The 15,398-nt window shown below is 45.3% G+C and overlaps 1 protein-coding gene across 3 annotated transcripts in view; it reads left to right on the top strand.

Annotated features, from left to right (window-relative positions):
• WARS1 (tryptophanyl-tRNA synthetase 1) overlaps positions 1–15,398 on the top strand; it is a 34,270-nt gene that overhangs the window by 9,166 nt on the left and 9,706 nt on the right. For all 3 annotated transcript variants that reach the window (XM_022576083.3, XM_022576081.3, XM_022576082.3), the window contains exons 3-6: positions 2,179–2,392; positions 3,389–3,497; positions 11,586–11,705; positions 12,268–12,450. In XM_022576083.3, coding sequence (XP_022431791.1) covers positions 2,179–2,392; positions 3,389–3,497; positions 11,586–11,705; positions 12,268–12,450 — 626 coding nt within the window. The remainder of the gene's footprint in view (positions 1–2,178; positions 2,393–3,388; positions 3,498–11,585; positions 11,706–12,267; positions 12,451–15,398) is intronic.

The following is a 15,398-nucleotide window of genomic DNA, read 5'->3' as shown; positions in this document are numbered from 1 at the left end:
GGTAGAGAACAGAGCCTTTTTTCTTCTTCTTTTAGTTTAAGTAAACTTTTTAAATTGAAATACATCATTCGTTCAGAAAAATATGGAGATCACAAACAGGCAGCTCACTGAATTTTCACAAAATGACCAAACCTGTGTAACCAGCATCCAGTTGGAGAAACGGCACAGAAGCCACCCTCGGGCCGCTTCAGGCCCTGCCTCTACCCTCCCAAGAGAGGCCTCCACCCTGCCTCCCCCACCGTGGATAGTTCCTTCTGTGTTGGAACTTTATTTAATCAGGTAGTGTATATAGAGTCTTTCATGTCTGGCTTTTTTCAGAACATCAGCTTTTAAAATCTGTTTCAATGTCCTGGTCCATGTTAGATTGAGAACAAGAAAACGGACAAGACGAGCCTGCTTGTCTGTTTCGGTCCCATTCCAGTTAACAGGTGGTCCTTGAACTGGGACCCTGGTTAGATGTTTGACTTTCAAAGAGCCACCTGGTTGGAAGCTGAGTTAGGCCACATAGAGTATGAATGTCACACAGCTGGTGATTAAAGGGTAGTGACTTCAGGGCACTTCAAAGCAAGGTAATTCTCCCATAGATAACTTGATAGATCATGCTTGCTAAGCCTTTATTCTGCTGCAAGTACAGCCTAGGCACTACCGTAATGAGGTGAGGAAAACATGCTTGCCTCTCTAAGGTAGGCCAACATCCTGTCTCTTGCATGAGGTCTATCCATGGGGCTATTGATGCCACAACTCTGACTCATTTAAACGATGAATTCCAGATGGTTTCGGAGTTTGAAACACAAATCTGTGCTTGCGAAATCACCCTACAGTAACAGTCCTCTGTGGCCCAGGTGCCATACCTGACAGAGGAGCTCTCTCTGAATGGAGTTTGGTGCTGTGATGTTTCTCCACTGGGAAGCCCAGTTTATAGCACATCATGTATCAACTCTAAATGGAAGTGTTTGTATTTCCCTTGGCAAGCAAATTGGACTGTGTATATTCTTTGTGATCTAATCCAGCAAGGCCAGTTGTGAGGGTAGAGCTTTAGGGCATAGCATGACTAATCTGCTTAATTAGGTTTGCTTTTTTAAATGCCAGGCTTCCAGGGGTGGCTAGTGTGGGCTCCTGGAAGAGAGGAGGTCTTTAATAGGCTTCCAGCTTACCCAAGGATATATTTTACATTTGTTTTTCTTATGCTTATTTTAAAACACTAAATGTGCAAACACTTTGGACAGCTTGATAAGACTCCAAAATGCTGTAGTATAACTGTTTCCCAGTGAATCCCTCCTTAATTTATGACCTGAAAGTCTGTATTTTTTCCTTGCCTTTATCTGTTTTCACAATGTCTACTTGAGTTGCTGTTGCTGTCCTTGGTGGCATCGTTGTTTAAGTTTCCATAAATATTCATCTCAACCTGTGTGGATTGTAAAAACAAGTTCCAGTGCAGAGCTCAGTGTAATTGATTAGTGGAGCTTGTCCCATATGTTCGCTGGCATTGGTGGTGTTTAAGTAACATTTAGCACATTAACTCTGTCATAAACAACGGTGTAAATTGTGTTGCTACACGTATCCTATAGTGTTTGTGGTAGTAATCCGTAGCACTAGACCAACAGATTAAAAAAACAAAGGGGCTTCCCTGGTGGTGCAGTGGTTAAGAATCCGCCTGCCAATGCAGGGGACACGGGTTCGAGCCCTGGTCCGGGAAGATCCCACATGCCGCGGAGCAACTAAGCCTGTGCACCACAACTACTGAGCCTGCGCTCTAGAGCCCATGAGCCACAACTACTGAGGCTCGCGCGCCTAGAGCCTGTGCTCCGCAACAAGAGAAGCCACCGCAATGAGAAGCCCGTGCTCCGCAACTAGAGAGAGCCCGCGCGCAGCAACGAAGACCCAACGCAGCCACAAATAAATAAATTAAATAGATTTTTTTTAATCATAAATTAAAATAAGTTCAGGCCCATGACTTGCTGTGTGTCCATGGGCAAGCTCCTTCACCTCTCTGAGTCTCACGTTCTTCAACTGGAAAAGGACGGTGACAATGACGCCTTCCTCGTAGGGTCATTGTAAGGCTAAAGGAGGTAATGTGTGTGAAAGCAGTTAGCACAACGCCTGCCACACAGCAGTAGCATTCGGCAAGTGTTAGTCGTTGTTAATACGCTCAGCCTTCACCCTTGCTCCTTTGTGCAGAATGAAATTGATTCCGCGGTGGAGATGTTGCTATCCTTGAAAATGAGCTACAAAGCTGCCACGGGCGAGGATTACAAGGCTGACTGCCCTCCAAGGGACCCAGCACCTGGGAGTGATAGTGGCCTGGATGCCACAGAAGCAGGCGAGGATTTTGTGGACCCATGGACAGTACAGACAAGCAGTGCAAAAGGCATTGACTATGACAAGCTCATCGGTACGTTATGGGAAAAGCCCTAGCTTTTAGGAGTGATTCCACTGAGTTGATTCCACTGATGTTTTCTAATTTGAATTAATCATACATCCAGTCAAGCTTCAATGCCAAGGGGAAAACAGATCCTAAAATCTTTTGTGGTGCATTATATTCCCAGAGGATTATTTTTAATTAACATAACAATATAAAATAAATCTCAAAATAATGATTTATAGTAGATAGCTGAGTAGAAGCTTTTTCCTTTTTTTGAGCAATTCAGAACTTGGGGAAGGTCCATGGAACTGGGCATCTTTACAGTCACTTAAGTTGTCTCTAACTTAGTGGGTAAAAGTCAGTCATAGATTACTTCGGGTTTCTCCTCCAGTGTGATACTGAGTGCGGAGCTACACAGCTGGAAGTCAGCTTAAGAAAGATGACTCCTCACAGGTGGCAGGTCCTCACTGCCAAGCCCTTCACTGGAGGGCTTCCTGCTCAGGAAAATCCTTACTCTGAGATCATTGATGGCTGTCAAAAAAGAAACAGAACTAAAATGTTCTTACCTAAGTCTAAGCCATTTTCCATGATTTATGTATAGACTATCAATGAGGGAAAATTCTCTTGAAGACAGCCGTTAATTCGGTTAAAGACTATTTAAATTTATGGTTGTGAGTGAATATAAATTATAGCTTAATAAGCAGTAAGCAGCGGGGGCGTGGGTGTGTGTGTGTGTGTGTGTGTGTGTGTGTGTGGTTGCCTGGAGTTGCTAGGTAAACTGCATTCTGGATCTGTTTCCTGTCAGAATCCCATCCCAGACAAAAGAGCATTTTGTTCTGTAATTTATTTTCTGTTCTGCTGGCTGTGACCTCCACTCTGGGCTGGTGGAAGGGACCAGAGCCTCAGGCCTAAAGAGGCCTGGGTCTGTTGAGACTGTGCGTGGATCACAAGGCTTTCCCTCTCGTTTCAGCAATATCACCAAACCTCCCACCACCTAAGATCGGCATCTCTTCTTTTTTTTTCCAGTTCGGTTCGGAAGCAGTAAAATTGACAAGGAGCTGATAAACCGAATAGAGAGAGCCACGGGTCAGAGGCCGCACCGCTTCCTGCGCAGGGGAATCTTCTTCTCACACAGGTCAGGGTCTTCTCACTGCAGGGCCTCCCACCCTTCCTCTTCTTTTAATGAAGAAAACTATCAGGGTGCTGTTCCCTCAGACCTCCAGGCCCTCGCGGCGAGTGGTTGCCAGTTGGCAGAAGGCCGGTTCCACCTCCTGTGCTGGCAGTGACTGGCCGTGGGATGGTGCCCGTCCCTTCACCTCTGGCCCTTAGTTTATTCATCTGTAAACTGCCCACCTCACAAGGTGAAGGTCAAGTACACAGCGGATGAGATTCATGCCAGGTTATGTGCTATAAACTATAAAATGTCACAAAACAGAAGAGATTAACGTGTCCAAGTTCAGCATTTCCCATGAGATAAGCAGGAGGCTTCCTGAAATTACATACTTCTTCCTCCTATTGTACTGGCCTACTCATAAATAATAGCCAAAGAGAAACTAATAGCATGGCTGAGTCGCTTTGCTGTGCCCCTGAAACCATCACAGCATTGTTAATCAGCTATACTCCAACACAAAATGGAAAGTTAAAAAGAGAGAGAGAGACTAATAGAGTGAACATGCACAGAATATCCCTACCTGAGATCATAAATGCCATGCAGATAACATCAGAGAACAGGCGGCTTCTGAGTGAGCTCTTGCCTCTCCCACCCCACACATCGCCTCGGGTTGGGTTCAAGGCCGTGTTCGTGGAGTTTATAGTCCGAGGTAGGGTTGTTCTGTTCTGCCCGCACATCAGGGTTACAGAGAGCACGTGCAGGACAGAACTTGGCAGTCTGCCGAACACTTTAAATTCTACAGGCAGAGAACTCCAAGCCCCGCTCAGCCCTCTTTCTGGGCAGAATGCAATCAAAGCTTTTTCCTTAATTGAGATTTAATTCACGTGACATAAAATTCACCTTCTGAAAGTACATAATTCAGTGGTTTTTTTCGTGTATTCACAAGGTTGTGCAACCATCACCACTGTCTAATTCCAGAACATTTTCCTCACCCCAAAAAATAACCCTCTACCCATCAGCAGTCACTCCCCATTCCTCCCTCCCCACCAGCACCACTGGCAACCACTAACCTACTTCCTGTGTCCGTGGATTTGCCTGTTCCGAACATTTCATATAAATAGAATCATACCACATGTGGCCTTTTGTGTCTGGCTTCATTCACTTAGCATCATGTTTTCAAAGTTCCTCCATGATGTATCATATGTCAGTACTTCATTCCTTTTCATACCTGAAAAATATTTTATTGAATGGGCATACCCCTGCCCCATTCAACAGTTGATGGGACATTTGGGGTATTTTCACTTTTGGGTTATCAATAATGCTGCTCTGAACACTTGTATACAGGCTTTTTTTTTTAAATAAATTTATTTATTTTATTTATTTATTTTTGGCTGTGTTGGGTCTTCATTGCTGTCTGTGGGCTTTCTCTAGTTGCGGCGAGCGGGGGCTTCTCTTCGTTGCGGTGGGCGGACTTCTCACTGCAGTGGCTTCTCTTGTTGCGGAGCACAGGCTCTAGGCGCTCGGGCTTCAGTAGTTGTGGCGCGCGGGCTCAGTAGTTGTGGTGCACGGGCTTAGTTGCTCCACGGCATGTGGGATCTTCCCAGACCAGGGCTCGAACCCGTGTCCCCTGCATTGGCAGGAGGATTCTTAACCACTGCGCCACCAGGGAAGTCCTGTATACAGGCTTTTATGTGGACATATATTTTAAGTTCTCTTGAGTGTGTACGTGGGAGTGGAACTGCTGGGTCATAAGTTAACCATTTAACTTTTTGAGGAACTTCCAAACTGTTTTCCACAGTGACTGCATCATTTTGCATTCCCACCAGCAAAGTGCAAACAAAGGTCCCAATTTCTCCACATCCTCGCCAACATTTATTATTTTCCATTTTGTGTTTTTCCATAACCATACTAGTAAGTGTGAGGTGGTATTTCACTGTGATTTTGATTTGTATTTCCATAATGACTAATGATGTTGAGCACCTTTTCATATGCTTATTGGCTGTTTTTATGTATTCTTTAGAGAACTGTCTCTTCTGATCCTTTGCCAACTTTTTAATTGGGTTATTTATCTTTTCATTATTGAGTTATAATAGTTCTTTATATATTCTGGATACTAGTTTCTTATCAAATACTTGATTTTCAAATATTAGCTCTTAATTTACAGTGTCCTTAGAAGCACAAGTTTTTAATTTTGATGAAATCCAGTTTTCTTTTGTTTGTTTTTCATTGCTTGGTGTCATATCTAAGAAACCATTGCCTAATTCAGGGTCATGAATATTTACACCTGTTTTTTCTTCTAAGAGTTTTATTCTTTTAGCCCTTACATTTAGGTCTCTGATCCATTTTGAGTTAATTTTTGTATATATGTGAGGGAGGATTCAACTTCATTCTTTTGCATGTGAATATCCAGTTGTCCCAGCGCCAATTTTTGAAGACTGTTGTTGAATTTTCTTGACACTCTTGTTGAAAATCAATTGACCGTATATTTAAGGGTTTATTAAATATACTACATAGCCTTGATTACTGTAGCTTTGTAGTAAGTTTTGACACTGGAAAGTGTGAGTCCTCCAACGTTGTTCTTCTCAAGATTATTTTGGCTGTTCTAGGTCCCTTGCATTTCCAAGTGAATTTTAGGATCAACTTGCTAATTTCTGTAAAAAAAGGCAGCTAGGATTTTGGTAGAGATTTTGCACTGAATCTATAGATCAATTTGGGGAGTGTTGCCATCTTAAAATATCAAGTCTTCCTATCCATGCACATAGACGTCTTTCCATTCACCAGGTCTTTAGTTTCTTCCAGCATTGTTTTATAGTTTTCAGTGTACAAGTCTTGCACTTCCTTTTTTTTAATAAATTTATTTATTTATTTATTTATTTATTTATTTATTTATTTATTTTTGGCTGCATTGGGTCTTTGTTGCTGCGTGCAGGCTTTCTCTAGTCGCGGTGAGCAGGTGGCTCTTCGTTGCGGTGCGCGGGCTTCTCACTGCGGTGGCTTCTCTTGTTGTGGAGCATGGGCTCTAGGTGCGTGGGCTTCAGTAGTTGTGGCACGTGGGCTCTAGAGCGCAGCCTCAGTAGTTGTGGCACACGGGCTTAGTTGCTCCGCAGCATGTGGGATCTTCCCAGACCAGGGCTCAAACCCGTGTCCCCGACATTGGCAGGCAGATTCTTAACCACTGTGCCACCAGGGAAGCCCCAAGCCTTGCACTTCTTTTGTTAGATTTATTCCTAAGGTTTTGTTTGTTTTGATGCTGCTGAAAATAACGTTTTCATCCTTTCTTTTTTGGATTGTTCGTTGCTGTTTCTGAAGGGAAAGCACACTCCTGTGTGTGTCCTCTAGCTCAGTGCTCACTGCAGCTCTGCTTCACTTCTGATACCGGATATGTGGGGTTTCCACACATCAGGAGGTTCTGCAGCACAAGCTGGTGTCTTACAATTTAACCCAATTCTGACACTGTCTACCTGGAGATAGCGTCTGATCCCACAGGTTAAGGGCTCAGTCCCACAAGACTGCCCCCCACCTCCCTACTTCAGACAGGAATCACAAGTCTGGACTGTTACCTGTGCCATAAATCAGAGGGTCCCATGACTGCTTCGTGGAGTGAATTTGCCAGAGCATCTCACATAAGTCAGGAAAACATTTTACTTACTAGATTACCAGTTTATTATAAAAGGGTATAATTCAAGAACAGCCAGATGGAAGAGGTGCACAAGGCAAGGTGTGTGGGAGCCCAGCACTTCCATGGTCTCCCTGGGCACCTCTCTCCCCACTTCTCCATGTGTTCACCAACCCGGAAGCTCTCTGAAGCTGTCCTTTGGGTTTTTATAGAGCCTTCACTACATAGACGTGATTATTTAAATCACTGGCCACTGGTAATTAAACTCAATATCCAGCCCCTCCGCCCTCCCCAGAAAGTGGGGCGAAGGCAGGGGGGACTGAAAGTTCCAATCCTCTAATCAGAGTTAGCTCCCCTGGGAACCAGCCCGCCTCCTTAGGTTATCTACGGGCTTTCCAAAAGTCACTTAAGTAACATAAATTTTGGTGTGGTTGAAAGGAGCTTATTATATGAATAACACTCCTATCTTCATCATTCTTTTCACTTAGGAAATTCCCACAATGGTTAAAGGAGCTCTGTGCTTGAAACAGGATAGAACGAAGACCAGATATATATTTCTTATAATCAATCACAACATTGCACTACTGTATAGAAATACCACAACTGGTTTTTGTTTGTTGATCTTTCGTGCTGCAACTTTGCTGAGTTCATTTATTAGTTCTTACTAAAAAAAACAAAATTCAGCCACATAAATTTGAAGATCTAATTATCTTTATTCAGTGATTCATAAATCAGGAAGCATCCCATCTAGCAACTAGAAAGGCGCTCCAAGGGGTTTTACAAAATGGAAGCTTTTTACAAGGAGAAGGGTGGGGCAAGGGAGGAATTAGCAAAAGGAAAAAAAGGATTATTTTTAGGCCAGGACATCTTTTTGTGGAAGGGAATGGCAAGGGTTTTACCACGCAGATTGATTCTCGAGGGATCGAAGGTGTAGGGCAGGAGACAGTTTACCTCATAGGTGCTGAGCAGAAAATTCCAGACTGGTTGATTAAGATTACATTTCTGGGGAAGGTGGAAAGTGCAGTTAAATCAGATATTAAGTCTAGGTTTAGCATCATGGGCTTTAACATGATACCATTTTGGGCCTGTGGTTTTCTTTCTAACATTCTCTTTTTTTTTTTTCTTTTTTTGTGGATTCTGGAGCATTTTTGTTATATAGAATTATTTCACCTGCGAGTAAGGATAATTTTACTTCTTCCTTTCCAATTTGGATTTCTTTTTCTTGCCTAATTGCTCTGGCTAGAAATTCTAGTACAGTCCTTGGGAAAGTGAGCATCCTTGTCTGATTCCTGATCTTAGGGGGAAATCTTTCAGTCTTTCACCATTGAGTAGCTGTGGGTTTTCCATAAATGCCCTTCATTTTAAGGAAGTTCCCTTCTATTCTGAGTTTGTTGAGTATTTTTATCATGAAAGAATGTTGGGTTTTATCAAATCCTTTTTCTTCCTCTGTTGAGATGATCATGTGGCTTTTGTCATGTTTTCTATTAATACCGTGTATCACATTGATGGATTTTTGTATGTTGAACCAAGTTTGCATTCCTGGAACAAATTCCAGTTGATTATGGTGTGTAATCCTTTTTATATGTTGCTGGATTTGGTTTGTGAGTTGCTGAAGATTTTTTCATCTGTATTCATAAGGGACATTGGTCTGTAGTTTTCTTTTGATGTCTTTGCTTTGGGTATCAGAATAATGCTGGCTTCATAGCATGAGTTGAGGCGTATTCCCTCTTCCATTTTTCTGGAAGTTTGTGAAGGATTGTTGTTAATTCTCTTTTGAAAATTTGAGAGAATTCACTAGTGAAGCCATCTGGCCCGAGGCTTTTCTTTGTGTGACTTTTTTTAATTCCTAGTTCAATTTCTTTGCTTGCTATAGATCTGTTCAGATTTTCTATTTCTTCTTGAGTCAGTTTTGGTAAATTTGTCTATTACATCAAGGTTGTCTAACTTGCTGGCATACAGCAGTTCCTAGTATTATTCCCTTATAATCCTTTTTACTCCTATAAAGTGTTTAGTACTGTTGATTTTGGTAATTTGAGTCTTTTGTTTTGTTTTTTTAGCTCAAGCTTTATCAATTTTGTTGCTCTTAAATCAAAATTTTTTATCTTAGCATTTTACAGTTCTCACTGCCCTGTGACGTATTTACTTCAGTATAATAATGCTGTAGGCTCTTGGTTTAGGGAGGCATAGGACTTGAAGCTTTGGCCATGCTCAAATTTAAGAACGCCTCTCAGATCTGTGAAGTAGGTATTTGATGAGATCTGCCACGCGCTGTCTCCCTCTGCAGCCGAGGGGGCCCTGCGGGAAGCCATCCTCACAAAGCTGAGCCCAGCACGGGGAGCCTCGTCGGCGCCCTGCCCTCAGGACAGCACGTTGTGAGTGCTCAGAGACTTCCTGCAAAGCCATCTGGAGCAGCGCAGCCGGGACCTGGTCTCCGTGCTCCCACTGCAGGTGGCACAGGTTCAGTCCCTGGTCGGGGAACTAAGATCCCACATGCCACACGGTGTGGCAAAAAATAAAAAGAGCAGCTCATGGGACGGCTGTGCTCTTTTTCTTTTCTATAAGCCGATAAAAGTTTGATTTGGTTACTCGTGAGAACCAAAGAAGGACTCTTTTTCTTCCAAAATCAAGTGTTTCATTCTTTCCTTATCTCAGAAGCACTGGGTGATCATTCCTTGGGGAAAAATCAAAACTATGCACGAAAACCAGAATCCCCCTAATCCTATCAGCCCAGAGATAAGCACTGTTAGCCCCTGGTCTGGGGCATAAGGAGGAGTCACCTTCAGAATACTCTTGTCTGGGTTCTCCTACCCAGACCTCTGGAAAGGCAGCTATTCCCCTTTTATCTGGGCATACTTTGCCCAGAAACAAAGAACATTCACACCCTGGAAGGGTGGTTTCATACCCTGCCAAATGTTGCAGTCACTGGCAGGGTTTGTTTTGTTTTGTTTTGTTTTGTGGGGTTTTTTTAATGTCTTTATTGGAGTATAATTGCTTTACAATGGTGTGCTAGTTTCTGCTTTATAACAAAGTGAATCAGCTATACATATACATATATCCCCATATCTCCTCCCTCTTGCGTCTCCCTCCTACCCTCCCTATCCCACTCCTCTATGTGGTCACAAAGCACTGAGCTGATCTCCCTGTGCTGTGTGGCTGCTTCCCACTAGCTATCTATTTTACATTTGGTAGTGTGTATATGTCCATGCCACTCTCTCCCTTCGTCACAGCTTACCCTTCCCCCTCTCCGTGTCCTCAAGTCCATTCTCTACATCTGCGTCTTTATTCCTGTCCTGCCCCTGGGTTCTTCAGAACCATTTTTTTTCATTTCAGATTCCATCTATATGTGTTAGCATACGGTATTTGTTTTTCTCTGACTTACTTCACTCTGTATGACAGTCTCTAGGTCCATCCACCTCACTACAAATAACTCAATTTCGTTTTTTTTTAATGGCTGAGTAATATTCCATCGTACATATGTGCCACATCTTCTTTATGCATTCACCTGTCGATGGACACTTAGGTTGCTTCCATGTCCTGGCTATTGTAAATAGAGCTGCAATGAACATTGTGGTACATGACTCTTTTTGAATTATGGTTTTCTCAGGGTATATGCCCAGTAGTGGGATTGCTGGGTCACATGGTAGTTCTGTTTTTAGTTTTTTGAGGAACCTCCATATTGTTCTCCATAGTGGCTGTATCAATTTACATTCCCACCAACAGTGCAAGAGGGTTCCCTTTTCTCCACACCCTCTCCAGCATTTACTGTTTGTAGATTTTTTGATGATGGCCATTCTGAACCGGCAGGGGTTTTAAAAATACAGATTCCCAGACATCACCCCAGACCCACTGGACCAGAGTCTGTGGAGGCACACCTCAGGCAGATGTGATGTGGAAACAGCCGGTCAGGTGATTCTGATACACCGCCAGGGAGGAGGCCTCTTCGTGTGCACTGTCAGTGGACCCCAGTCCTTGGGGAGGGTGGATGATTCCAGAATAACTCCCAGATGAAGACACCTGGTCCCAGTGTAGCTGAGGGAGCCCAAAGCAGATCTCCACCTGGGGCCATCCCTCACTTCCCTCCCTAAGTCAGGACTGTGGGAGCCCTGTGATTTCCCCCGTCTGGGCCAGCAGAGTGTCGGCGCTGTGTGGTTCTCAACAAGGACTGGGTGGTGTTGGCCTGGTGTCACCCCCAGGAAAGTGTGTGAAGCAGGCAGTATGTCAACATCGATACTTGGAGGAATTCCAAGAGAGATCCAGTGTCTGACCAACATTTAAATATATTATTCCCAATCTGCATGTCTTCCACTTTTAAAACAATCACGGGAGAACCAGTTCAGAAGAAGTTTCCTGTTGTTTTTACAGCATAAGCGCCAAGGATAACAAGCTCTAGTGATTATCCGGGTTGTTTTGTCTGTTTATCATTTCCAAATGAGCATTCACACCCTGATTTTTTTCTCAGAACATCACACTATTTTCTTTTCTCCTTTTTCCTTTAGAGACATGCATCAAATTCTTGATGCCTATGAAAATAAGAAACCATTTTACCTGTATACGGGCAGGGGCCCCTCTTCTGAAGCAATGCACGTAGGTCACCTCATCCCGTTTATCTTCACAAAGTAAGTATTGCGTCATATGACTGTTCTCACTTGTATTAGTGAATCAGAAATGTTTGTTAGTCACAAACCTTGTCTAGAACTGACAAGGCAGTACTAGCTCACATCTGCTTGAACAACCAAGGTCTTGGGGAGTTGCTGCCTTTGTGGCTTCTCTTCACCCTGTTCCTGGTGTCGCTTTAGCGGGATGTGGGTGGCAGAGAGAGCACTGCTTTGGAGTCAGTGGACCTGCGTCCTCCTCTTCCCCTGTCCATGTGACCATAGAAGAGTTACTTCTCTGGGCCTTAGTTTCCACATCTGCCAGAGGGAGTAATAATACCTACCACCTACAGTTCTCGTAAGGCTTCAAAATAAAGTGTGCAGGGAAACCAGCACAGAGCTGACATGGTAATAAACAGTTGTAGCCCTTATGAACAGCAGTCAAATTCACAGTGTGATCAGAGCGTGTGATTTTGTGGGCAGGGACGTTTTGACATACATTGTTAGCAGGAACCGTGTTTCCAGAGGCACAGGGGCGTTTTTCTGCAGGGAAATGAGATGATGGCCTTCTTCCCCCCTCCCTTAGGTGGCTGCAGGATGTGTTCAACGTGCCCTTGGTCATCCAGATGACCGATGACGAGAAGTACCTGTGGAAGGACCTGACCCTGGACCAGGCCTATGGTTACGCTGTGGAGAACGCCAAGGACATCATCGCCTGCGGCTTTGACATCAAGAAGACTTTCATCTTCTCTGACCTTGACTACATGGGGTAAGGAGAGAACGCCTGGCTGCCTTTTAAATAAGTAGATGCAGATTGTAGACAAGTCATCACGACCACAGCTGCAGCTGAAACACCTGAAGCATCTCGAGGTCTGGAAGATGTTTTATTGGTTTATTGACAAATACGATTTCCGTCCTCAGCTTGTGACAGATGTGCATCTGTGTCGTAGTTTCTCTCCACAGATGGTCAGTTGTGCCAATTTGGGTGTCTTTCTCTTTCTCAGTGTACCTTTTTCCCTACAGAGAAAAGACTCACTGGTGACACAATTCCCTCACAGTCTAGTTAAACCGGACACTTAATAGTCCAAAAGATTTCCTTCTGGAAGTCCTCAAACTGTAACTTCTGCGGTTTTGAGCTTCATTCCAGACGACTACCAAGAAGTGTGTTAGAAAAGTAAGACTCTGTCCGCCGTCCCAAGAAGAATGCTCTTCAGGTCACCAAATATTGCATGAGCCCCTAAGATGTGGCGCTCCCTGCATGGCTCTGGCCGCCCATGGGGGACAGTGATTGAGGGCCCAACTTGCTGGTGGAGTGTGGCCGCTGTTAGGAGATTCGTTAGAGGCCCAGACAGGGCGTAGTGGAAACACCAAAGGGCTGCGTGAGCAGTAGGTGCAGAGGAGCTTCCTGATTAACATTGCCCCAGGAGGGTCCCTTTTGTAACTACTGAAATCTAAGGGGAAGCTTTATAGCCATTGAGAGGAATACACGCCTTGGTATGAAATCTGACCTTTCTAGCAGCCAGTAAATGAATGAATTCTCTAATTTTACCTATTACATTTTTTTAATCACTCTCTTGTGGGCGCAGAGGCATTGTGGGGTCCATGAAGAAACATGACCTTCCAAGGGAGGAAAATAGACCTGGGTTCGAGTCCCAGGTCTCCTCTGTTCAGGGTCTGTGAGTCAGCAAGTCTGGTCCATGAAATAGGGTTAGATGAGACCTTAGCTGTCACCGTTATTATCATTTTCATGACACTTAGTTTTATTTCTCTCCCCCTATTCCTTAAAAGGACCTGATTCAACTGCTTGAACCCATAGACACACCATGGGTTCTGCTGCTCTTTCTAGGACAAGGCAGTGCTGGCATCACAGTCACTGGCATCCTTTTGTGCAGCCTCTTCCCACCCACCGTGGCCCCTCTCGGCCTCTGGTGCCCCACCAGCCAGCGCTCTTTCTCAAAGGCAGGTGTGGCTCGGTCCCCCGCTCACAGCTTTCCTGGTTCTCCATCGTCATCAGGATAAAGTCCTCGCTTTCTCCTTTGCACACCAGCCCCTTGTGATTTGGCCTGTCTTCCTCTCTGGTCACCGCCCCCCGCAGCTATACAGAACAATTTGCTGTTCCACACCCTCGCCTTTGTCCCTGCTCTTCTCTGCCCTGACCCCGGGACTCCCAGCTCCGCGGATTCCTATGCTGCCTTCCAAACACGTGGTCAAGCACCGCCTTCTCCTGGGAGCTGTCCCTCCTGCAGCCAGATTTAGGTACCCCTCTCTGGTCCCCCTGCGCCCCGGGCCCCCCTCTGGTGCAGTGTGAGGGGTTGTCCTCTCGCACTAGACCCGTAAAGCAGCGGTCACGGGGTGCTCGCTGTGGCAGGTGCCCCCCGAGGCCCCGAGAACACAGCACTGAGCAAAACAAAGTCCCCCGTTGTGGTGCTGATGGGACAGAAACAAACGCCTCTGACGAGTCCGTGAGAATGTCGGGGCGGGGGCGTGAACTTTTGAGCAGTCCGCGTGAGAAGACCACCATGGCCCACCGTGCTTTCAGCTCATTCTGAGAGAATGTGGCGTCTGTGGCGACTGGTCTCCACCCTGTCTTTCTGGTACCTGCAGCTTCAATTCTGCCACCTTTGCTCCCTAAGAACTCCCTTTTTCTTTATGAACGTGGGGTAAAGATGAAAGCCCAGACAAAGGGCCTGTCCTAGCTCTTCTTAGGTATTTTATGTTGAACCTAAAGTTAGGAGGGACATTTAAATGTTAAAGTCTGTTTTCAAGTGTCTTTTTCCCTTTAAGAGTTTCTTCTAAACACTCAAGCATTTTACTTTTTTTCTTGAAGTTTAACTCAAAATCTAAATCTCTGACTTCATAAAGCTCCTTCCCAAGCCAATCTTCCTTACGAACAAGAAACACAACAAAGCCTCCTCCACCCACTCGGGGGGCTCCATGGGGGAAGGAGTCGGTGCTGGGGCTGAGGCTTCCCGCCACCCTGTCCCCCCACACGTTTGGGCCCAGAGGGGCCTTCCTGACAGGACCCCCGAGGGGTAGAAGGACACTGCTCCGGGACGCTGGAAGCCAGTGGTCCAGACCCAGCTCTGTGCCGGGTTTGGTTTGGTTCCTGCGGGCAAGTCCTTCAGTTCTCTGAGCTCCCGTTTTCCTATGCAGTGGGGGGTTACTACTAGTTAGGGCTGGTCTAGCCGAGGGGTTCAGAGTGCCCTGCCTGGGCTCGCGTCCTGACCGCCACTTCCTGTGTGACTCGGGCAGTGAGTGTTGGACAGGTGTTTATTGAGCATCTACTACATGTCAGACTGATGCTGGGGGTCAGCAGCCAAGACAGTTATCCAGCCGCTCCGTCAGGTTCTCTCTAACGGAAGTTAACAGGTAGTAAACCAGGTGAGAAAGAGTGTTGTGAGGACAAAGGAAAAACAGAAAGGACAGGGTGGTTAGCTCAGTGGACGGGAGCACCTACGCTGCAGCTTCATGAGGACTGACCACTGAACTGCTGCATGTGGAGCGCTTCCAGCAGAGCCTGGCCCTGGTGAGTGCCCAGTGTCACTCTTGAAAATCTCTTCCAACTTAGAACCCTGTCGCTCATTTGCCTTCCTGTGTGAGGAAATCCAGGCCATGTTCTCCAAGCTATGTGAGTGTGAGGGGCAGGTGTTCTCGGGGGACAAACTGGTACCCAGCCCTCATTTACAGGATGCAGCTGGGTCTGTTCCTGGTCCCCAA

The sequence above is a fragment of the Delphinapterus leucas genome, chromosome 2 (genome assembly GCF_059928025.1).
Source record: "Delphinapterus leucas isolate spDelLeu-1000000601 "Yukka" chromosome 2, BTC_Dleu_Yukka2, whole genome shotgun sequence".
Classification (NCBI taxonomy): domain Eukaryota; kingdom Metazoa; phylum Chordata; class Mammalia; order Artiodactyla; family Monodontidae; genus Delphinapterus; species Delphinapterus leucas.
This window is presented reverse-complemented; position numbering and strand designations above follow the sequence as displayed.